This window comes from Ascaphus truei, chromosome 1 (assembly GCF_040206685.1).
Source record: "Ascaphus truei isolate aAscTru1 chromosome 1, aAscTru1.hap1, whole genome shotgun sequence".
In the NCBI taxonomy this organism is placed as follows: domain Eukaryota; kingdom Metazoa; phylum Chordata; class Amphibia; order Anura; family Ascaphidae; genus Ascaphus; species Ascaphus truei.
In genome coordinates this window covers 365,663,213-365,688,870 of record NC_134483.1, presented here as the reverse complement: position 1 = coordinate 365,688,870, position 25,658 = coordinate 365,663,213, and the positions used below count along the sequence as shown (strand labels likewise).

Here is a 25,658-nt window from a genome sequence, read left to right as displayed (position 1 = left end):
CAGTATCCTGTAAACCAGCAGGTACCAGCACTACACACCTGGTAGCAGATCAAATCTCCCACAGGGTGGGGGAAACACTGCTACAAGTACATTCTAGACAAAGCTACCGATTAAAACATGTTGTACTTTATTTTGCTCTTTTTTATTTGTATAGTGTTTATCTTCGGTCTTTTTACTCTTCTTTCCTTCCTTTCTTCTTCATCTACTTCTCTTTAACCTTTCATTGTTTCTCTATTGCCTCAACTATTTCCTTAATTTCAGTATTAATCTTTCCTCTCATCTCCCGCTACCAACTTTAATTTATTTTATCCTCTCTCTCTCTTATTTCTATTTCCCGTATTTGATGGTTTTATCCTCTTTTCTTACTAAATCTTCTCTTTTTTTTGTGTTTATATTCTTTTTCCAGTTTCCTTAAATCATTTTCCTCTACCTTTCTCATTTTCTCACTTTGCTGTTTTCTTTTTCTTTCATTCTCTCTTTCTCCCCTTTTTTTTCAATTCATTTTTCTTTTTGTCTCACTGGCACTTTTAAAAAAGGGGAATACGGAGCGTTCTGGGAGTTGTAGTCCTACTGAATATCCCTCTGCATAATATCCCAATGTCGCAAGAACAACAACTCCCAGCAGGCCATGCTACGCTGCAGCAAAGATCACATGATATCACTCCACCAATCAGGATGCAACTCCCTGTCGTGTCTGCTTTCCAGTGCTAACTGCTTGTTGTCCTCCGCCTGGCCTCTGTTACCCAGGAATAGCTGTGGCTTGTCCTGTGCATCTGCAAACACCCAAGATAGCAGTAAGTCAGAGGTGATTGCTAAGGGAACAGGGTCATTCACATCTAAACTACTGCACATAATTCAGCTTTCAATAAAGAAATGTGGAAGGAAAATCATGTACCCCTCTCTCCCAGACAGTCTCCCAGCCCAAAGCGTGATCTTTAATAACCAATTCATGCAGTTCCTTGTTCCTAACAGAATAAAAAGGAGTTGGAGCTCAGTGCCCACAGAAAAATGGACTTGAATAGATGTGTATGTTTGTGTGTGTGTGTGTGTATATGTATATATATATATATATATATATACACACATATATATATATACACATATATACACTGTACAGTGTACACATACAGTTTATGCATTTGTACGCACACTCAAATATGTATGTAACAGAGTCCTGTTCTGTGTGTAACATTAAGCATGTGTATTTGAATGTTTAGGTATGTGTAATTTAGTGCATGTATATACTGTACATGATTTCTTTATGGTGTCAGGCATGTGAACTTTGTTGCCGTAAGATACGGCACATATACATATAATGTAGACATGTATATATAAATAAAGATATGGTGGAGAAAATTATATATTTGTCGCGGACAAATATATATATACAGCTCAACCCCCTTATAACGCTGTACTTGGGGTCCAAAGAATCGCATCACGTTATAAGAGGATCGCGTTAGAAATAATGTACAATTGTATGCATTGTACAATAAAATGTTTAAGATACCAATAATCTTGTTGTAAAGTATAAATAGATACGAAAATTGGGAGCCACGCTTGCATCGTGTTATAAGCGGATTCGCGTTATAACAGGGTTGAGCTGTATGTTTATATACAAAATGAGTGTGTGTGTGTGTGTGTGTGTGTGTGTGTGTGTGTGTATCTATATATATATATATAGCACTGGGTAAAGGATGCTCAAGGAAAATGCTTGAAATGTGCTAGTGTTCTGAGCGTTGTAGCAGCAGCAGCACTACTAATGAATAAAGAAGTTTATAGTTTTTTTTCGGGTTCTCTCTCATTACACATACATCCAAATGTATAGCTATTAAAATTATGTAATTAATAAACTAAATAGTGAGCGCCTTTTCTAATTTAAACAATGGTTGTCTTGTTTTTCCGTCACTTAGTCCAATTGCTTTGCAAAATATATCATTATTACTTAATCGTGTAATTTTTCAGTGTTTGCTTCATGCTGTATTTCACTTCTTATTAAGCAACATTGTGTATATCTATATATATTTTCCCAACTGTTTGTACAATTCTTTTAAAAATGATCCCACCCTTCAGACAAAATGGAGCAGAAGACCAAAAGACGTGGTCGTCCTCCTCAGTACTCTCCAGAGGCCAAGAAGAGGCGTCGTGCAGAGATAGAGAAGCAGCGCAATGGGAGACGCATCTTAATAGGGAACGCGTATGAAGATTGGATGACTATTAAAGAGGAAAAATGCTTTAAAACTAACGAAGAAGTGGCTGTATTTTTAATTAAATCTTACAAGTAAGACTACATCTTAACTTTTTTCTGTTAGTTCATGTTCATTCTCTATATTTCACATTGTCTTTACATAGTTACATCTTAGTATAACTATCTGCAACACTGCAGAAATCAGTTGGCATGTAAGTAGATTCTAGACAAAGCTATATTGTGAATTCTTTATTTAGTTTTTAAAATAAAGCTGTAAACAACAACATCTAAAATGAGATCAAAAGAGTTGGTGTCTCCAATATTACAATGGAGAGACAAAATAACCTGAAAGATGCAAATTCTTTCATAGAGAACAGTTAGTAAAAAGAAAGAGAAGAAAATAAAAAGGGGGTGGGGGTAAGTACAGAATATAAGATTTGCTAGAGACATAATTATTTGTGTTATATTTTCAGGATGTGCATAAGGTTCACAGAAATTAAAGGTAAGAAAAATACTTATTTTCACACTGCACAACAGAGGTGTAGTGTCTTTTCATAATATTAATATAATATTAACATATTTTATTACTAAATTGTATTGTATTGTATGTCTTTATTTATATAGCGCCATTAATGTACATAGCGCTTCACAGTAATACATGTGGTAATCGAATAAATAACAGATAATATAAATAACAGATCATGGGAATAAGTGCTTTAGACATAAACATAACATTAAGGAAGAGGAGTCCCTGCCCCGAGGAGCTTACAATCTAATTGGTAGGTAGGGAGAACGTACAGAGACAGTAGGAGGGAGTTCTGGTAAGTGCGTCTGCAGGGGGCCAAGCTTTATGTATCATGTGTTCAGAATGTCCACAGTGCTATTCATATGCTTCTTTAAGCAAGTGTGTCTTAAGTTGGGTCTTAAAGGTGGATAGAGAGGGTGCTAGTCGGGTACTGAGGGGAAGGGCATTCCAGAGGTGTGGGGCAGTCAGTGAAAAAAGCTGTGTGTGCTGTGCACGCGCATAGTAAGTGAAACTTCTTTGACTTTTGTCACAGAAATTGTATTTGTGTTGGTGTTGGTGATGTTTTAATTAAAAATCAAAATACAATCTCAATGACAAAACGCAAATAAATTTGACTTAGAATGCGCGTGCTCGGCACACATCCCCTGTATTAGCTATTTGCACTAAGTGTGAATTCCGCGTGTGACAGTGTGCGTGTGACTGAGAGTGTGCGTGTGACTGAGAGTGTGCGTGTGACTGAGAGTGTGCGTGTGACTGAGAGTGTGCGTGTGACTGAGTGTGCGTGTGACTGAGAGTGTGCGTGTGACTGAGAGTGTGCGTGTGACTGAGTGTGTGCGTGTGACTGAGTGTGTGCGTGTGACTGAGTGTGTGCGTGTGACTGAGCGTGCGTGTGACTGAGCGTGCGTGTGACTGAGCGTGCGTGTGACTGAGCGTGTGCGTGTGACTCTGACTGTGAGTGTGACTGAGTGTGCGTCTGACTGAGTGTGACTGAGTGTGCGTGTGACTGAGTGTGACTGAGTGTACGTGTGACTGAGTGTGCGTGTGAGTGTGACTGAGTGTGTGTGAGTGTGAGTGTGCGTGTGACTGTGTGTGGGGGTCTGGGGGGGTCAGTGTGTGGGGGTCTGGGGGGGTCAGTCAGAGTGTGTGGGGCTCTGGGGGGGTCAGTGTGTGTGGGGGTCTGGGGGGGTCAGGCAGTGTGAATTCCGCGTGTGACAGTGTGCGTGTGACTGAGAGTGTGCGTGTGACTGAGAGTGTGCGTGTGACTGAGAGTGTGCGTGTGACTGATAGTGTGCTTGTGACTGAGAGTGTGCTTGTGACTGAGAGTGTGCGTGTGACTGAGAGTGTGCGTGTGACTGAGAGTGTGCGTGTGACTGAGAGTGTGCGCGTGACTGAGAGTGTGCGCGTGACTGAGAGTGTGCGCGTGACTGAGAGTGTGCGCGTGACTGAGAGTGTGCGCGTGACTGAGAGTGTGCGCGTGACTGAGAGTGTGCGCGTGACTGAGAGTGTGCGCGTGACTGAGAGTGTGCGCGTGACTGAGTGTGCGCGTGACTGAGTGTGCGCGTGACTGAGTGTGCGCGTGACTGAGTGTGCGTGTGACTGAGCGTGTGCGTGTGACTGAGCGTGTGCGTGTGACTGCATGTGCGTCTGACTGTGAGTGTGACTGCGTGTGCGTCTGACTGTGAGTGTGACTGCGTGTGCGTGTGACTGAATGTGACTGAGTGTACGTGTGACTGTGAGTGTGCGTGTGAGTGTGACTGAGTGTGTGTGACTGAGTGTGCGTGTGACTGTGAGTGTGTGAGGGTCTGGGGGGGGTCAGTCAGTGTGTGTGGGGCTCTGGGGGGGTCAGTGTGTGTGGGGGTCTGGGGGGGTCAGGCAGTGTGTGTAGGGGTCTGGGGGGGTCAGGCAGTGTGTGTGGGGGTCTGGGGGGGTCAGGCAGTGTGTGTGGGGGTCTGTCAGTGTGTGTGGGGGTCTGGGGGGTTCAGTCAGTGTGTGTGTGGGGGTCTGGGGGGTTCAGTCAGTGTGTGTGGGGGTCTGGGGGGTTCAGTCAGTGTGTGTGGGGGTCTGGGGTGGTCAGTCAGTGTGTGTGGGGGTCTGGGAGGGTCAGTCAGTGTGTGTGGGGGTCTGGGGGGGTCAGTCAGTGTGTGTGGGGGTCTGGGGGGGTCAGTCAGTGTGTGTGGGTCTCTGGGGGGTCAGTCAGTGTGTGTGGGGGTCTGGGGTGGTCAGTCAGTATGTGTGGGGGTCTGGGGGGGTCAGTCAGTGTGTGTGGGGGTCTGGGGGGGTCAGTCAGTGTGTGTGGGTCTCTGGGGGGTCAGTCAGTGTGTGTGGGGGTCTGGGGGGGTCTGTCAGTGTGTGTGGGGGTCCGGGGGGGTCAGTCAGTGTGTGGGGGGGTCAGTCAGTGTGTGGGGGGGTCCGTCAGTGTGTGGGGGGTCCGGGGGGGTCCATCAGTGTGTGGGGGGTCCGGGAGGGGGTCCGCGCGGGTTGCGCCCGGGTTTTTGTACCACCGCGTCACTGGAGGGCTGAATGGCGCCGCTGCCAGCCGCTTCTGCGCATGCGCGGCATGGCAGCGGTAGTGGAAGTTAGGCGGGTCCATGTGTGGGCTGGGAGGGAGGTCCCATTCGGGTAAGGAAAGGGTGGGTGGGGGGCTGTCCCGGTCGGGCGGTCTCTGCTGTCCCGGGCAGCAGACGGGGACACATGTTAACAGCCGTGGCAGCGGGCGGGGAACGGCACCGCTGCCAACCGCTTCTGCGCATGCGTGGCTTTCCTCCAGTCCCCATCATTACTGAGCATGCGCGGCTTGGCAGCGGATGTGCGGGGGGAATGGCGGCGTTAGGAGCGGCGCCGGCGGCTATCGCCGCCGCCGCCGCATGTTATCAGCCATGTGGGGGGAGCGCGGGCCATTAGGAGCGGCGGAGCGGGTGTGATGTCAGTGTTGGGGTCGGGCTGAGCCAGAACACAGCCCGGCCTCAACTGCCAGCACTGACGTCACATCCGTTTCATTTCTGCCTCCACAATTCTTTTTTGCCCCATCACGAATGAGGTGCCACTAAGGAAGTTTCACTTCAAAAAGGTTTAAGGCGGGAGTGGGCTTTAGATACAAAGGGGGTAGAAAGAAGACATCCTTGAGCAGAACGCAAGAGTCGGGATGGTGCATAGCGAGAAATTAGAGCTGAGATGTAAGGAGGGGCAGAAGAGTGTAAAGCTTTAAAAGTGAGGAGAAGAATGGAGTGTGAGATGCGGGATTTGATTGGAAGCCAGGAGGGGAGATGCTGAGACAGATCTAGGAAAGAGTAGAGTGATTCTGGCAGCAGCATTTAGGATAGATTGTAGGGGAGACAGGTGAGAGGCAGGAAGGCCGGACAGCAGGAGGTTACAGTAATCAAGACGGGAGAGAATGAGGGCCTGAGTCAGAGTTTTAGTAGTCGAGCAACAGAGGAAAGGGCGTATCTTTGTTATATTGCGGAGGAAAAAGCGACAAGTTTTAGAAATGTTTTGAATGTGAGGGGCGAATGTGAGAGAGGAGTCGAGTGTGACCCCTAGGCAGCGTGCTTGGGCTACTGGGTGAATGATCGTAGTTCCAACAGTAATGTGGAAGGAGGTAGTAGGGCCAGGTTTGGGAGGAAGTATGAGGAGCTCTGTTTTAGCCATGTTGAGTTTAAGGCGACGGAGGGCCATCCAGGATGATATAGTAGAGAGACATTCAGAAACTTTGGTCAGTATAGCAGGTGTAAGGTCGGGTGTTGAAAAGTACATTTGTGTGTCGTCAGCATAGAGGTGATATTTAAACCCAAAAGATGTTATTAGGTCACCTAGAGAGAGTGTGTACAGAGAAAAGAGAAGAGGTCCCAGGACAGAGCCCTGGGGTACCCCCACAGAGAGATCAATAGAGGAGGAGGTGTTAGCAGAAGAGACACTGAAAGTACGATGGGAGAGGTAGGATGAGATCCAGGATAGAGCTTTGTTCCGAATACCAAGAGTATGGAGAATGTGAAGGAGAAGAGGGTGATCCACAGTATCAAATGCTGCAGAGAGGTCGAGTAATATGAGCAGAGTGTAATGACCTCTGTCTTTGGCAGCATGGAGGTCGTCAGTTATTTTAGTTATATTTCTCTTCGTTTATATTCCATCAAGATCTGCACATTGAGAATACTATTTCAACAGAATTGCGAAACTCTGCCGTTAAGTTAACGGATAATATGAACACTGAACCAGAAAATCCTTCAAGTAGAACAACATTGTCACTTTCTGGACCTGAGATACCGACCGGTTATCTGAATGTATCTGCAGATGCAGCAGAAAGGTCAGTATATTTACCCTTTGGGTGTCCTGGCACTCCGGGGGCCCAGCTTGTTTTTTTAGGGTGAGATCATGCTAGAGGCACAGGACGCTCTATATAAAATGAAGTGGAACGGATGGAGGAAAATTCCCCTTCATTTCCGTCATCAGAGAAGGAGAAAGCACATGTACGCTTCAAAGAAGCGTCACGTGTAGCGCATAGCAAAAACCTCAACCTACAGGCGCTATGTAAACCTACATTGTGAGACAAACGGAAATCAAGAATAATGAAAAGACACAAGTGAAACCTAATGTCTAAAATATATGTAGCCCTGTTTCCCCCCTTCTCTGGGAGATTCTACAGTCTACGTTATTAGTGTGGTGCAATACATATTGGGAGCAGGAGATCTTGAGCGGTCTGTGTTGTTATTGAGACCAGGGCAGGCTTTTGGGTTCAATTATTGTAGTTCTTCTCAGTACTCAGCGCCTCCAGCTGTAGTGGGCTCCAGGGTGCTCCGGATATCAGCCCCCACCACGGCATCCTTCTCCCCCCCTGTCCAATGACTGACACAGACAGGGGAATATAGTAGAACCAGGATCCTTTATTAGCAGCAGCATCCACAGCCACTGCAACTCTTCTTACAGTGCTGTATGGTCTCTAAAGTCCCAGACGCCTAGAGGGTGCCTACCCCAATGATAGGGGCAATGAGTCTTGATATTCCCCAGGCCTGGGCTGGGCCAGCTCATCCTCACAATAGGACTGACTGACAGCCCATGCTCTCTTCTTTCTCTCCAGAGCAAGACTGAATCAACTTTTAGCTCTACCTCTTCCTCAGGAAGCAAGGGCGGGCCCATGGTCTGCACTCCTGTCCATCAAAGGAGGAGCACAAGGGGGTCAATAGCCCACAGATTAACCTATTAATGCCCTGAATTTACTAGAGGCTTATATAACAGATATACTATGGGGAAAGAGAGGTATTATGGAACATACCCTGTTACATATATATATATAACACAACATAGCAAACCAAAATATAGAAAAGTATACATTGAGAATTGATTCCCAATATAAAATAAAGTCACAAGGAGGCAATATTATGAGAAATGGTAAGAACATATCAGACAAATAACCAGTCACTAAGAAAAACTGGCAGTAGGAACCCACTGAGTCAAGATATTGCCTAATCATGTACTGATATATATACATATACACACACAAATACATAAGTCCAATGTATTTTACTGTCCGATGCTACAGGGACAGTCACTAATGTATACTAGTTAAATAAAGATGGGACTGAATCCTAAAGTGTGGTAAAGTATATATAGAAATGTATATGAAAGTATGATATTGCTCAAAAAAAGAATGGAATAGTTCAAAAGAAGAAGCAATGTAGACCTCTGATGGTTCAGGGATCATAAAAGTGCACCTGGATAATTAGTATACTACAGGAGGATAAAGTATGCAAGTTAATGAGCAATTAGTATACAGTATGGTAAACTCAGTGCCAAATGATAAAAGGATACGACACAGAACAAAACAGAGTACTGAAGGATGTATACTACACATTCATATAACGGTAGAATCTAAGAAGTTGTGCATATGACAGAGAGGGACTTCTGAAAAAAACAAAGAGTACATAAAGAATCAAAACATAGTTTCAAATAATATCTGAACAAGAGTGACCTAGGCGCAAGTAAAAACAAGAAAAACAAACATAGGGTAATACGTTCAAACAATTTGTCTGCCAGAGGGTACGATATGCACTTACAGCAGGTAAGATATAATCAGGCCTTGTATCCACTCTGGGATCTGGAACAATTAATGAAGATCTGGAACAGCCAGCAGCAACTCATCCACAGGAAACGTATCCTCGTGTGAAGTATCACATGTTGGAAGAGAAGTGGGACACATACATAGTGTAACACAGTTTATTATAAAATTAAATAAAAAATGACAATAGGTAAAATACTCACACTTTGTGAGTTTGGGTAAAAACGTTTGAGAATTTAGAGCTTCTCACACTCATCAAGGGTGGGTATCCGCGGATCTATACACAGTCTCTATTGGCTCCTTATATAATGTCCTTATAACCACATGCGGTGTTATGGCCAACTTCCAAGGGTATGGAGTCACTTAATAGGGCACTCCCAATAATGTCCAGAGCCTCTGAGGGCGGGGTACTAGCTCCGTTGTTGCGAGACCCGTAGTAAAGGGCCGTGTGTCTCTTTAGCTGCACCTAATGTGCTAGTAGTACATTAGTATACCCTCCTATATATGTGGTATAGTATACCCTCCTATATATGTGGTATAGTATACCCTCCTATATATGTGGTAAATATTATTATTAATCTCTCTGTGATTGCGCTTATTGTAGTTTTCTGTTCAAATAATATCTGACCTAGAATTTGTAATGTCAGAAAACAAGGCCTTGATCTCACCACCCATCAATTATAAGTGTATCATAGGCAGAAGGTAAGGACATACTTCTTGTTAAGTTAATTTGGGATCATGGTATCCAGTTTTGAATCCAATAGGCTTATCTCATATTGAGATGTTTAATACTATCGAAACCTCAGTGATTCAGGGTCAGCGTCGACTATCTAAAAGAGAGTTGAGATACCCCATGCCAAGCTTGTGGGAAGTGTGTAGCTACTGATGACTCACTGATATTTCACTTAATGCAGGGCTTATGGGCTTATGTTGATCAATTCTTTCCCTTTACGTGCTGTCTCTTGTACATAGGCCAGGCCACATGGGCACTTGATAAGATAAACCTGTAAGAATTCTGCTGATCCGTACCGGTGTTTTGCTGCAGTTCAGGTGTTCCAGCTTGCCTGCCCTTTCTCCTCAGTTCGGCCATTTTTGTTACTGGCAGCCTGCTACTTAAGGCTTCAGTTCCAAGTGGGAGTCGCTGAGCAAAGTTCTGTTTGCTGCAGCTCCGGTTATAGCCTTCGCCATCACGCATTACCCTTTTGCCTATTTTGAAATCCCTGTTACTGACCCCGGACCGTGACCCCAACCTCTCTGCCTTCCGCCTGCTCTGACCTTTTGCCTGTCACCTGGAATCTGCACCACTGCAACCTGCCCTGACCCTTTGCCTGCTTACCGACTACGGATACTCTAACAGGACTCTGTCCAATTAATTTGCGCTACTTCAGCCCTGTGGGTCTGCTTCCTGATCGGAAACGAGCATCATCACATTTTGCTCAGACAAACATGGGCCCTGCTGAGGTAAAGCGAGCCGTATCTTTCCAAGGGGAAATACTCAGAGATCGTGAGAGATGCCTCGCCCAGCAAAACCAACAGGTTTTGAAGCCGACTTTAGGACATTTTTACCCGGCTGGACACACTCCAGGTGGGTTCTACCCCTGCACTGCCCTTACTGGCAACCTCTCCGGCACAAGCCCTGTTACCCCCTACGCCCAGTGAACCACAGATCCCGACGCCTCAGCCTTATGGAGGGGACCCTATTGCTTGTAGAGGTTTTCTGAACCAATGCTTGATTCTGTTCGAACTCCAGCCCTCCATGTTAGGCACTCATCGATCCAGGGTAGCCTACGTAATTTCCGTACTAACGGATGAGGCCTTGGCCTGGGCTTCCCCTCTGTGGGAGAGAAAATCCCGACTGATCAACAACTCTGTTGCCTTTCTCCAGACATTTAAAAGAGTCTTCGACGCCCCAGTCACATGTCCTCCGCAAATAGGGGATACCAAATTACCTGAGCAGGAGAGAACTAGGAGACAAACCAGGTTGCTGTACCTGTACTGTGGGCTCAAAGATCATCTTGTCCGAGACTGTCCTAAATCATGAAAACCCTAATGCCCTGTGAAGATAGAGGCATATTCTCTGGACATTTCTTCTATTCTTCCTTCACCACAACCTTCATGGCTCTTCCTGTCGGTTTCACTCTCCTGGGGACCAGCCTCCATCATCACTCATACTTTTGTGGATTCTGGAGCCGCAGGAAATTTCATTGACCGCGCATTTGCGGAACTCCACTCTATTCCTCTCCGCACTAAGTAGATTCCACTAGCGATAGTGGCCATTGATGGAAGACCCCTGATACCTGGGACCATCACCCACAAGACGAATCCGTTGCTGGTTTCGGTTGGGGTACTTCACAAAGAAACACTCTTTTTATGTCATTTGCTCTGCCTCAACTCCAGTGGCCCTAGGCCTTCTCTGGTTGTGGCACCACAACCCCAAAATCAATTGGACAAGCTGTCAAGTGACCGCCTGGGGGACAACATTGCCATGGGTCTTGTCTTCCGGTGTCTCGCACCATCTCCGAGGTTCGGCTATCCATGGAGACTTTCTCGTCATGCCTTCCAGTTTTCTACCAGGACTTTGCCAATGTATTCGACAAAAAGCAGGCAGAGGAGTTACCACCACACTGACCTTATGATTGTGCCATCGATCTGCTCTCAGGGGCCATCCCTCCTCGAGGTTACACTAACCCCCTTCCAGAAGCAGAAACCAGGGCAATGCGGGAATACATTTCGGAGAACCTCCAGTTAGAGTTTATTTGAAAATCAAATTCCCACGCTGTTGCGGGTTTCTTCTTCATTTCCAAAAAGGACGCTTCTATCAGGTCATGTATTGATTTTGGAGGCCTAAATAAAATCACTGCAAAAAATCGGTATCCTTACCCCTCATCCCTGAACTTTTTGACTGCTTACGCAAGGCCATGATCTTCGAGGAGCTTACAATTTAATTAGGATCAGAGAATGTGATGAGTGAAAGGCCTTTAATATCCGTGATGGCCACTACGAATACTTGGTCATGCCATTCGGGTTATGCAACGCACCGGTCGTATTCCAAAATGTCATCAATGAGATTTTCCGGGTCAACTTGATCATTTTCTCGTATACCTGGAGGAGATCCTTATTTTTTCCAGTTCTTTGTCTGAACATCGGGCACAGGTTAGATAGGTTCTCCAAAGGCTTCGGGACCACTCCCTTTTTGCCAAGCTCGAAGTGTCAGTTTGAAAAGAAGATTTTCTTCGTCGGATACTTCATCTCCTCCCTTGGATTTGAGATGGATTGTGCGAAAGTATCGGCAGTGCTGGATTGGCCGCTACCAACAGGCCTCAAACCAACTCAACAATTTCTTAGGTTTGCTGATGTAGCCAGGTCCCCCTCATACCTCTGGCTGCGCGAGAGGGGGGCAGCTCCATGGGGACTCAGGCAGGGCTGCCAGTGGTGTGCTGGAGATCAGGGCGCGCTGTAGGCAGGTGTCGGGTGCCGCCGGAATGGCAGGCGGAAACCCGGCACAGGTACTGCGGGCGAGTGGGTCACCGGAGACCAGTGGCGAACGGAGGTTAAGGGCGCCACCATGTCTGAGAAGTTCGTGCATGCGGAGCAAGCACCCGGCGATCCTTGCCAGCCCGAGCATGCGCAGTGCAAGAGGAGTATGGAGGCCTATATGTCAATGCTAAGGAAGGGGACTACAAGCCCCAGCATCCTATGGAGCAGCTGCATATGTGTTGCGGGAGGACCAATAGGGCTCCTGGAAACACGGAGGAGAGAAAGAAATACATTTTGCGCGCTTGGGCGCACACGGCAGTCAGGATCCGGACAGGGTGAAGGTAATGTCCAGGGAGCAGTGCTCCCCTGGACTAGGCCAGATTCTCCCCCAGGTCCAATGTAGATCCCTTGAGTCACTGTAGCTGGTGTTTGCTGAGTATGCTGCAGGGAAAGGCCTTAGATAGAGATCTTTCCCCAGTAGTGTGTCTGTGAGAGGCATCAGCTGCAGGACATTATCTCTGAAGGTGAAGTTTGGCCTTGTGAGGATTTGCCATCCTGCCGATCATAGACCGTGTCCTCACCCCAACAAGCCTTCTTTGACGGACACTCAAGATGCGCGGTCTCGTGGTCCCACTACGCGCGTGTGCGCGGCCTGATCCCCCGTCTGCGAATTCGGACCCCGTCTCCCGCTCTGACGCACGATGAGTGCGTTCGGCAGCCTCCCTGCTGACACACGGTCCAAGCCCCGCCTCCACTCTGGTGATAGACAGGACCAGCGTGGGAGTGATGCGCGCTCTCGACTCCGCCCCCTGACCTCTGTGACACGCACGGGACGGCGCGCGATTGATCCCGCCCCCTCTTGTCCCAAGGTCTCACAGAACCGGCGTGGGAGTGATGCACGCTGCAAGCTCTGCCCTCTAACCTTCGTGACGCGCACGGGACGGCGCGCGAGCAGTTCCGCCCTCATCCCCGATTAGGCTGCATCATAGGGCACACCTGTATGCACCAGCAGCCTATCGGTGCGTACTTCCTGGTTCCGCCCTGGCTTTCTATTGGAGGCCCTGCCTTTATATACCTTCAGCCTGCTTTCAGTCTTTGCTGAGCATAGTCTATTGTGACGCCTTGCCGATTAACCTCTTGTTGCCTGACCCTGCTTGCCTTTTGGATTTCGCACTTCTCCTCTCTTGATCCGGCTTCGTACAACCATTCTCCTGTCTCCAGTCCTGACCTTGGCTAAGTACTCCAACGATCCGATATTCTCCAGTTCTGAACCTGGCTACGTACCCCGACAATCCGCTACTCTCCAATCCCGAACTTGGCTACTCACTCTGACGATCCGCAACTCTCCACTCCTGAACCTGGCAAGTACTTTGACTATTCTCCTATCTGTAATCCTGACCTGGTTTGAACGACTACTCTACATCCTAGGCGTGGCTGCGGGTCGGCGTTAACCAATTCCCTACCTCAGCACCGCGGTCGCGCTTCGTTTGTGGTGAGCAATGCGTTACAGGCCTGCTGCCTGTGAGCAAAACAAGGACACTCCAACAGAGACTATTTTAAAGGGGTACACTCCAGCTGGAAGCCCCTCCAGAGGCATCCGCCTATGGATTTGTGCAGTAGATGAGCCGGTCGATTGTGGTGAAGAACCACGTCGTGGATCCATGGAGTCTTCTACTAGTTGACCTGGTCTGGACTGAGACCAGGGATGTATTATTCACGTGCAACAATGGGCCCCAACACACAAAGGGAAGCGTGCTATCCCACACATACTCTTTGGGGGAGGGACTGGCTTGTGGATACTATGGGGTTAAGTGCCCAGGCACTCCACGATATTGGGGGTTCCAAATGGGAGGTGTTATTGGTTGGGGAAGGCCTTGCAGGGCCGTGTTATGTTGGATGCTATATTTTCTTATGTGTTTAGTAAACATTGTTATAATATACTTGTGTGTAATTATTGTGTATATTGGTTCCAGTGAGGGACTCCTCCCACTACGCTGAGATCCCTTGCCGGTGGAGGCGCTGCACCGAGACGATAAGTATACCTCAGGCTCTCAGTGGCGGAGACTTAGGTTCTCTGTGAACCAACAGGTAGCGGCAGCACCAGTAGCCTTCTTACTTAGGGGGAAACAGGGCTACACCAACTACTACCGATGTTTTATCAGGAACTTCTCCAAGGTAATTGCGCCCATTATGACTCTTAGTAAGAAAGGGGTGAATCCCAAAACATGGCCCTCTGAGGCTCTTCTGGCTTTCGAGAAACTTAAGTCCGCCTCTTCTTCTGCACCTGTATTGATCCATCCAGACCCTTCGTGCATGAAGTGGATGCATCTGATCTGGCAGCCAGAGCCGTTCTTTCTCAAAGGAAGGAATTTCATGGGAAACTCCACTTCTGTGCCTTCTTTTCTAAAAAAAAATCTGCCGCAGAAAGGAATTAGGATGTTGGAAATCGGGAGCTACTGGCTATGAAAATGCTCTAGAAGAATGGAGACATTTATTTGAGGGAACAACTTCTCCCATCACAATCCTGACGGGCCATAAGAACCTTGAATACATTGAAGGAGCAAAGAGACTCGGGTCGCGTCAGGCAAGGTGGGCTCTCTACTACACTCGGTTCAACTTTGTGATCTTTTATCGTCCAGGATCTAAGAATATCAAAGCAAACGCACTATCCAGGCAATTCTCTTCAGACGACGCCAAGGAGATAGAGCAGGTGCCCATCATTCCGTCTTCTCAGATCATCTCTGGAGTTTCATCTTCACTTCTGCAACAGATTTCACAGGCTCAGGCAGACGATCCCAGGTCAACGTCCACTCGTTCATCCAAACTATTTGTCCCCCCGCCAATTTCGAAGTTAGGTGTTGCAATGGGGTCATAACTCCAAGACGGCTGGTCACCCGGGAGTTAGGAAGACGTGATTTCCCTGAATGGATCATTTGGTGGCCTGAGATCCGCAAAGACGTGAAGGAGTTTTTGGCAGAGGACATTACCCTGTGGGTTGCTCAAGCCCTTGACCGTCCCCATCTGCCCGTGCACCCACCTATCCATGGATTTTATTGTTGTGCTGCCTCCCTCCAGGTGTATGACTACCATACTGGTACATCGGGTCAAGGACTACCATGCATGTGACCTGGAATTTTTGCTTTATGTTATCAAGTACCCATGTGACCTGGCCTGTGTAGATAAGACTACATGTAAAATGAAAAGGAAAAAGAAAATTAGTCAACAAAAGTCCTCCATTAGCAATGTACGTGAGGCACCAGTAGCTACACACTTCACGCAGGCTGGGCATGGATTAGCTCAAATTCTGCCACGGTGGTGATTGTATTAAACATCACAAAATAAGAGAATCTATTGGATCCAAGAACTGGATACCATCACCCCAAAAGTACTTAACAAAGAGTGTGACCTTTATAATTGTTGGGTGGTGGGACAAATGCCTTGCCTTCTGACATTAAAATCCTAGGTTGGGTGACGAGACAAAGACCTTGTCTCTGACATGGTAGATCTTAGGTCACATATTATTTTAACTATCTTTTTGGTCGTTTATGTACTCCTTTTTTTTTTTTTTTTTTTTTCAAAATCCGTATGTACCACTCCCTAGATTTCCCTCTTCATGTGAATGTGTAGTTTATGCCCTCTAGTACGCTGGTTCCAAACCGTATCCTTTTTTCATTGGGCAAATTTTACCATATTGCATACCACTTGCCGACTAATCAGCATACTTTGTCCACCTGTAGTATACTCCTTCACCATGTTGTATCCACAGATACAGTTTTATGTTACTCTCTAGGTTATCCCTGCACCATCAGAGGTCAGCACTTTAATTATGATCTACTATGTACTGTCTCTTTAGAAGGTCTCCCCTTATTGATGGTTATATTACATTGGACCTACTTTATATTTACATAGTCAATAATGTCCCTACCACCAGCAGGAAAAAAAACATCTATCCTCTCACTCTTAGATCAGCCTCATTTAAATTAATTTACAAATGCTACATGGAGTTTCTTGTTCATCTCTTAAAAAAAAATTGGACAAAACTTAATTCATGTGAGTTTTTTCACAAAAGAAAATGCTTTTTTTAACTTATTTATTATAGTATTCTATGGCCAGAGTGCAACAGTTGGGAAGATATAGTAATATAAGATAGTGGAATGGAAATTCCACTATCATATGCCAATGTATCCCTAGTCTTCAAATACAGTGATATGGAGATGTCAGAACATTTCAAACTTGGCAGTGTTCTCAGGGTTATAATAATTATAGCATCATCTAGTGTTTCTTTGTGTTTTCCATTTAATTTGTGTAAGTGTAGTGATTGTAGAATGTAATGGAAATGTTTTGAGTTTCAAGGGATGAGAATAGAGTGTGATCTTCAGATTTCATGTACAATCCTTCATTCATTTTCCATTTTTAGTGATTCACATTCAGAAGACATTGATGAATTAGAATTGGATCCAACTGATGAATCATATCAGTCGGCAGAGGAGTAAGTAGATATGTGCATTTGTTTTGTTACATGCCACAAAGAACTCCATACTGTATGTCCATGACCGAGAATTGGAATTTCTTACTTAAAACAGATTCTCCATCCCCCTTTGGAATTACAGTGAGTAGAATAACCACGTACCCTGTCACACAAACACACTTCCTCTCATTCCTTCTCTGCAGTCATGTTGCTTCTTCATACACAACTTTGCAAAGATACTGTGTCCTCCTTTCCTCGTGCTATTGTTAAAACACTTGTACATGCCTTCGTCTTTTCTTTTGCCATGACTACTGCCACCTGCTACTAAATAACCACCCTGATTCTCATCGCTCACCCCTTCATCCTTTTCTAAATGCGTCACTTAAAACCATTTCTGTCTCGCCCAAATTCACTTGCTGGTTCCCTATTAAATTCCATATATATCCTTTAAAATCCTTCTCCTGTCGCTCAAGGCATTACATATGTCGTCCCCTTTCTACTGTACATCTTATTTGTAATCACTATATTTCTTCACACATATGTCTGCCCAAAAATTCCTACTCTGTCCATATATCTGTGTAACTCAGCAGTTCTGAAAGCATTCTTTCTAGCCTCTATTCAGACACCCAACCTCCCTATCTTAAAAACATTACTAACTAACTCCTGGAAGAAGTCTTTCAAGCACTCTTGCCAGTGTTCGCACCCTTTCTCCCAACTCTGTAGTGAATATGTTGAACTTTCTACATCGTCTTGAACAGTCACTTGAGAATATGCACTGTAGTAGCAGACATAAGCACACGCACTGTTACACTGTCTGCACTTAAAACTGCCCATTGTTGTCTCTTTATTCAGTGCCTCAGTGACTTGTCAGAATAATTTTCTTCTGTTTTAGTTTCTTCAATTATACTCCTCCTTCTACTACTGAATTAGAACAAGAAGACTGTGATAGCTGTAGTGAGGAAGATGGTGCAGACTGTGAACATACTATATCTTTTCAAAACAGAAGTGCTGACGATTCCTGCGAAAACCACTCTAATCCACAAGCATTCATTATTTATGACAACTGCCTACTCTCTTTCCTCAAATCGGTTTTCAAAGTGTGCATACAAAAGACTTGCAATGAGAAAATGGACATAGTAATAAAAGGTTTAGGAACTGCCCTACATGTAATTGCAACATGCCAAAACAATCATATTTTTGATTGGTGGTCACAGCCAATAGTACAAAGAGTGCCCCTTGCAAATATTCAGTTGCCATCTAGCATTATATTTAGTGGAAACAATTTTCAGAAAATAAAGCTAATGTGTAGATTTATGAACATGGCATGTGTCGGGAAAGCAACATTTTTTTCAGTTGAGAGAAAGTACGTGTACCCAATTGTTTTGGACCACTGGAGACAGATGCAACAATCTATATTATCAGAGATGAAAGAACCATTGATTGTAATGGGTGACTGCAGAAGTGACTGCCCAGGACTGTCATCCAAATACCAGACCTGTACAATGATGGATTATAGCACCAAAAAGATCGTCGACATCAAGGTAATAGATACACAAGACGTGACTGGAGAATCATCCCACGTGGAAATATTGGCTTTAAAAAAAAGTTTGGAGTTTATTATCTCGAAGGGCATCGCTGTGACAGAGATAATCACCGACACACACTCGCAAATCAAGACATATATGAGTATGTTCCACATACCATTTTGTGTAAACAAAACTGAAAATATTTAATTATTTGTCTTTTATAGCGATTTTATGCATGGTCATTCATTCTTATTTTTCACAGAGGAAAATTATCCAAACATACAGCATCAGATCGATATCTGCCATGGTGAAAAGGCTGTGTTGAAAAGATTGTTAATGGTGAGTTAATAATCAGAAACACAATAAATATAGCAATGAATGTGCGGTTAGATTTACTCTTCTTTGCAATGCATAGTTCTTGTAACCAGGTAGATGTGTCCTAGAGAGTATGGATTAGTTTCAAGCTGTGATAAATTCTAATGGACCAACGAGAGATCTTCATGAATACTATAGTTTGTACAGAGCTTTCCAAACCTTTTACTGCAGGCCACTATTTTCAGTTGCAACATGTCTTGTTGTTTTTTTAGGTAGCAAGAAAGAGAAGAAACATCGAGTTAATGCAGTGGACCAAAGATATCCAAAATATTTTCTTACTTGCTATTCGCAATTGTAAAAGAAATCATGTGGTGTTGCATGTAAGTTCTGCCAAACATTAACTAGATTATAGGTATTCTTCTACTACAGATACTATTCCCAAGTAAAATATTTTTCTTTTCAGTCCATCTGGAGAAGTATCCTATTTCATGTAGTTAATATTCACGCGTGGCCAATATCGCTTCCTGGTGGGATTGATCAATGCTTCCATGGTGAATTAGGGGAATGCAACAAACATTGGATTACCCAGAATTCATCAGCGCACTTGGCATTAGCAGAGGTTGTGTATGACCAGTGGTTCACATCACATCTCCAATATTTTACCAATGGAAGGTACATTTACTAAAATAAAGACCGCTGACAAATGCTCCAAGGTTATTAATATACCTGGGCCCATTATGTTGTACAATTTTCATCTTCCAGGTCAGCAAGTGAATTCAAATGCTTCCACAATCTGAGTTTGACATATGCTGCTAATACATTTGCATTCCAGTAAGTACCACATAATAAAAACATAACATTAACACAATATTTTAGAAATATAATAATAACATTACCACATATCTTTTTTTTCTGGCAGAGATGAAGTTTATCTCATGAGAAGTATATTGGCAGCAATTGACCACAATCATCACATAGATGAAGCACGACTATCATCACAGCAAGGGCGAGAACAGTAAGGAACCATTAGGTCACATTTGACGAGATTGTTATTAGTTTGTTGTGTTTCTTATTATATTTACGATTTTGTTTTTTCCATTTGATTTTGTAGTCTTCGACACAAGAGTCAGTGTTGTGTCACTGTGAAAAAGGATTACAAGTACATTCCATCACTGATGACGGAAATAATTCACCAGAGCATGATACTGCAGGACAACCGAGAAGTCATCACTAGCACCAATCGAACTGTATCTCCTCCATCTGCTGCACAGCTTGTTGTAGATCAGCTATTGAAGCGACACATAAAAGAACAACAGGACTAACATTGCTCAAGTCATTTTTTTTTTTATGTAGCTGATCACGCAGTGTAAATATTGGTATATTTAATGTTTTTATATTTTATTTGCCAAAATAAATGTAAATTATGATTTAAAGTACATATTTTATATAAATAATATAAGAGCAAAACGTATTCTCTCAATACGTTATTTTTAACCTACAAATATAAAATGATCCGGCAGATAAGAACCATTTGGCCTACTTAGTCCGCCCATTTTCCTATCTGCTGTAAAACCTCAAACCCCATTTGATCATTGGCTTTCTTTTCTATTTAGAATAGTTTGTCTACCCTAACCATACTTACTGTATTAACCTCTTCCACCTCTTTTGGGAAGCTAGTTCATGAATTTACATCCCCTATATGTACTGTAAAGACGTACTTCCTCCCGTTTCCCCGGAGCTTACCACCATCCAGCTTCAGATCAAGACCTCTTTTTCTATAAGCTCTTTCTCTGAAATATGCTTCCCTGCTGTATGTTGTTGAAACCCTTTATGTATCTGAAAGTTTATAACATAACCTCCCTCTTCTTTACTCCAAAGTATATATATTAACCTCCTTCAGTCTTTCCTGGTAAGTTTTATGGTGTAAACCATGCACCATTTGAGTAGCCCTTATATACACAATCGCTAATTTAATTATGTCCTTCTGGAGACAGTGTCTGCAGAACTGAACACAACACTTAAGTGGCATCACTACCTCTCTCTTCTGTGAATACCTCTGTCTTTACAACCTAGCATCCTGCTGGCTTCCCACATTGCTTGCCTACTTTTAAATCAGCAGAAATGATGACTCCCAAGTCCCTTTCCTCTATAGTTGTTGACATATTTCCATTAATCTTGTATTCTGCCCTTGGGTTTTTGTGACCAGGTACATTATTTTGCACTTTTTGCCATTACATAGTAATTGCCACACACGATCATTCCTCAAAACCTACCGAAATCAATAATAATTTTATGTTGGAGTGTCAACCATGTGGCAGATCATTGTGATCAAAGGCATACTTTGCATTCCAGACTATTTGTAATGTCACTAATAAAGATATTAAAGAGCACTGATTCCAGTACAGATTCCTGAGATGACCTTCATTTACCACAACTCTCTGCCTATCCTTCAACCAATGTCTTAGCCATTCAACTACTTTGCAATGCTTGGCATTGGATTCCAACTTGTTCCTCTGTAAGACAGTGTCCAAGGCTTTACTAAAAACTAGATAAGCCACTCTGCGCCTTGTGCTGTCATTTACTGGCTGTGCTCAACCCCCTACACCCCCAGGTTTGTATTTATTTCCCTGTATTGTAATTTTGTAAAGCAATGCACACACTGTTGGTGCTATATAAATAAAATGAAACATGCATACATAAGCCACATATGCTGCTTGACTCTTATGTGTTATCTTAGTCACCTAGTCAAAAAGACCAATTAGGATTGTTTGCCATAATTTCCTCTTCGTAAATTCATGCTGCCTTGAATCTTGTAAGATGCTGGACTTAAGTTGTACAATATGCATATTTTTATTTACATAGCGCCAACAATGTATGTAGAAATTCACAAAAGAAACAATACCAGGAATTATATGATAAAGTGCAACAGAAAATCACACTAGCAAAGGAAATAGCTGCCCTGAAGAGCTTACAATCTAAGTGGTATTTTAGGAGACACAAAGAGCAGGGGAGTGAGTAGGTGCAGTAGATGGCTGTCCTTGGGTATGTGCAACCATGGGTGTGGGGCATTAGACATGAGTCCAGTCTGTTGAAATGTTTAAGTCAGAAAGTGTGTTTTTAGGTTTGACCTAAAGGTTGGGAGAGTTGGGGCTTGGTGTATACCAAGGGTGAGGGAATACTACAGACAAGGGGCAGTTATGAGCACAGCGCAGGAGATGAGTGGGAACATAAATAGAGATCAATGGTAATATATAGGGAGAACCGGACAAATGGAGAGTCTTGTAAGTGATGCAGAACCTGATGGGAAGCCAGGGGAGGGATTTAAGGATGAGCTGAGCAGGAACTGTTCTGGGAGAAAGTGAAATGAGTTTAGCTGCAGAGTTTGGGATAGATTGCAAAGTAGAAAATTGAGGCAGATAGGCCTGTTGGCAGTAGGTTACAATAATCTATGGTGTAAACCATGCACCATTTGAGTAGCCCTACAATAATCCTGGCGGGAGAGAATCAGTGCATGCACTGAAGCTGTACAGTATACTGTATTGCCAAAAAGGGCAGATCTTGGCAATATTATACTGTAGAGGCAGAAGTGACAAATTTTAGCCAAAGTGCAAATGTGGAAAGTAAAAGGAACACATTAAATGGCATACTTAGGCAAAATGTTATAGCAGTGGCTTTAAAACTTATTTTGTTAAGGAACCCTATAATTATATTGTGAAATTCTGCAGAACCCAACTCTCTAATAGCGCGTCTGAGATCAGATGCATTGTAAGGAACCCCAACCGTCTATAATAGCGAATCTGAGATGAAATGCATTGTAATTTTTTCTGTATTTTGTACAATTTTCAAATGGCCTGAAAATTGCAGTGCTATACCTGTTCACCTATCCATCTCCTGAGTTTATATAACGTACACTACACTGCTACATAGTAATGTGCAAATTAAGTTGTACCTCTTTAAGTATTTTTGTATGTATACTTAGTTTTTCACACAGGCTTCTCCATTTTGGCTTTATTTTTGTTAAATAAATCATTACACGGTGTAATATGTCATGTGTTGTTGTCCATCTGAGGTTGTATTTACCTAATTTTAAGACCTGCTAAGGAACAGATGATTGTTCTTATGTCCTGATATGTAAAACCATAGAATTCAAAGAGGGTGTACTTTCTTTTTTCACACAACTGTATATATATAAACAGGTCTTCCCTGAAGCACCCTTATTATCATACAGACAACCTCAAAATCTCAAGAAAATTACAACTGAATGCGGGACAAGACCATGCCAGGATGCAAGATGCAAAACCTGCGCAATAATTACACAGCAGACACAATACAAATACCACACAGGAATCTGGAGTACAAAATCATAGGAAGGTTTACCTGTTCCTCAGCAATGTCGTGTACCTCATCATGTGCATGAAATTCCCAGGGGGCAGCTACTACATGGGGAAGATGGGTCAGGGGCAAGAGAATGAATCTGCATCGCCACAGCATCACACGCGGAACAAGAGACAGTCCTGTCAGCGAACATTTCTCTGACTCTAGCCATAAAATGAACGATGGTGGCCATACTCAAAGGTAATCTTAGAACACCAAAAGAGAGACGGGTGCATGAATACAAATTTGTGCAACTATTCGGGACACTTAGCGGTGGCCTAAACCGAGACCACAGCTTCATGAGTCACTACGGACACAGGAGAACTCTCTTCCCATGAGTGCTAAAGGCCATGTCTATACATACTACGCTATATGAATGCATAGACAGCTGTCTCTTACGCATACAAATACTCAATGTAATTCCATCCCTATATACAAATAGGGACCACATAGTATCTACACACACTTATAGTAATGCAACACCCTCTTACATTTCCACACCTACCCACACCATTGGTATACACTCCCACTCCCACCCACATTTTGTAAAGTGCTGTATACACTGTGGGCGCTTTATACATTTATATTTACATACATACCTGCACACACACAGACACACTCTTACATCACTAACATTCAGGGACCATTTAACACCTCAAGTCATAAATCGCATATTGCACAGGGGGAAGGGATAGATTTCAGTCACAGATAACCTTCCAAGATGCACTGTTTGTAAGTTAAACCTTTCTTGCTTTATTCATTGTAACATCGCCGGAAGAAGAGATCAGTGTATCTTGAAAGCTCGCACAAATAAAAGCATTTCGTTAGCCACAGAAATGGTATTGTCTATTCATTTTATATATATATATATATATATATATATATATATATATATATATACATGCATACACACACACACACACACCGGGACTATTGTGGCTAAACCGGGACATCTGGTCACCCTACACGTATACAAATAAGCATATAAAGAATACTTTCCTACATGCATACATCTACAACAGATATGTAATGAGGTACAAAATATATACATACTGTACCTACAAACCCCTTTTTGTATATTGTGAACATGATCCGGTATCCTCTGTTTCAGCACCCTTTCTTCCCCCTACGTACTGATAGCCACATGGGCGTTCTATGAGGTAGATAACATCGTTTATTGTGCAGTTAGTGACATTTCCCATTCTCTCTTAGTTTAAAAACTTTTGTTATCTTCACCACCATATTTACAAATATAGCAGTTTCCACATATAAAAAAAAAAAGCCTTGCAGTTTTTGATTCAACCACTGTATATTATAAGTTTGTAGCTTTTCCATTTGTATCTCACTTGGTGCAAGAATGATTTTCAACAAATGTGCTTTTTTATATAACATTCTTGGTTCTTCTGGTAACATTTGCGAAAGAACAGGATCACATAGTAATATCTGCCACTGTTTCCCCACAATATTCCTTATCTTTTCGACTGCACCATGGAATCTAGTGATAAAGGCGCATTGCCAGCAGGATTTGGAAATGTTTTCAGTTTACATTTGATGTTAATCAATTCACTTCTATCCAAATGCCTAGCTCTAATCATATCTCACTGTAAAATATTGTGATTATGGCATCTTTATATAAAACCTTGCAGAGGCCGAGCAGAGGTTGGGGATTCTAATCCTGTTGGGCCTGACAGCAGTACCCTGTTCCTCAGAAGGCGTGTTATATGACAACTCAATATACATTTTACTATATATAATATATATATATATATATATATATATATATATATATATATATATATATATACAGTGTTCGACAAACCTATACATTTGCTCGCCCCGGCCAAGTGGATTTAACCCCCGGGCGAGTAAATATTGGCCCAAGCAGCACACGTTTGGTACTAGGTGGCGAGTAGATTTTTTTGTGTGGCGAGTAGATTTTTTGGTGATTTGTCAACCACTGTATATATATATATATAGTAAAATTTTATGCATATATACAGTATATATATATATATATATATATATATATATATATATATATAGTATATACTATATATATATATATATATATATATATATATATAGTATATACTATATATATAGTCGACCCACTAGTGCATGCATACAATTGCACCATGCACAATTGCACCAGGCATGAATCCACTGGGTACACACCCTATTTCATGATGTTCGGTAGAGAGGCAGGACTACCTGTGGGCAGGCCTCCTGCGAGCAAACAATTGTGTGTGTGTGTGTGTATCTATCTATATATATATATATATATATATATATATATATATATATATATATATATATATATATATATATATGGTTTTGAAGCAAAAAGTGGCACTGTGTGCTCCTTTGCATGTCATTTCCCAGAATCCCTTGCTGCAGTGGAAGTGCTGTGTGCTGGGTGATAATGGTGAAAGGCGGGGTTGCAGACCTGTCTAAGACATGCTAATGAGCATACAGTAATATTTCCATTTGCCATATGCTTTGCTGTGGAGGGTTTTTGTCACTTTTTTTACTCACCATAACTTAACCAACGATAGATAGATAGATAGATAGATAGATAGATAGATAGATAGATAGATAGATAGATAGATAGATAGATAGATAGATAGAAGGATTAAGGGAGAAGTGCAGGGATTCACTGTCTGTTTTTCATAAAATAAAAATCACTCACAAAAGGTGGTGTTATTGAAGTAAAGTTGCCTGTAGCGTGACACACCAGTCCT

General features: G+C 43.3%; 1 protein-coding gene across 3 annotated transcripts; it reads left to right on the top strand.

Annotated features, from left to right (window-relative positions):
• The first annotated feature begins 650 nt into the window (after positions 1–650).
• LOC142500249 (uncharacterized) lies at positions 651–22,560 on the top strand. 3 transcript variants are annotated; one of them, XM_075610100.1, is made up of 12 exons: positions 651–794; positions 2,071–2,278; positions 2,659–2,687; positions 6,870–7,008; positions 16,652–16,723; positions 17,595–18,388; positions 18,491–18,567; positions 18,816–18,923; positions 19,007–19,215; positions 19,306–19,374; positions 19,463–19,558; positions 19,655–22,560. In XM_075610100.1, exons 1-12 carry the CDS (start codon positions 653–655, stop codon positions 19,863–19,865), a joined length of 2,154 nt encoding a protein of 717 aa, XP_075466215.1. In that variant the 5' UTR covers positions 651–652; the 3' UTR covers positions 19,866–22,560. The 3 variants fall into 3 exon arrangements, with proteins under 3 accessions (XP_075466215.1, XP_075466214.1, XP_075466216.1); XM_075610099.1 differs by having other exon boundaries at positions 6,840–7,008; XM_075610101.1 differs by having other exon boundaries at positions 696–805; positions 6,840–7,008.
• The last annotated feature ends 3,098 nt before the right edge of the window (positions 22,561–25,658 follow it).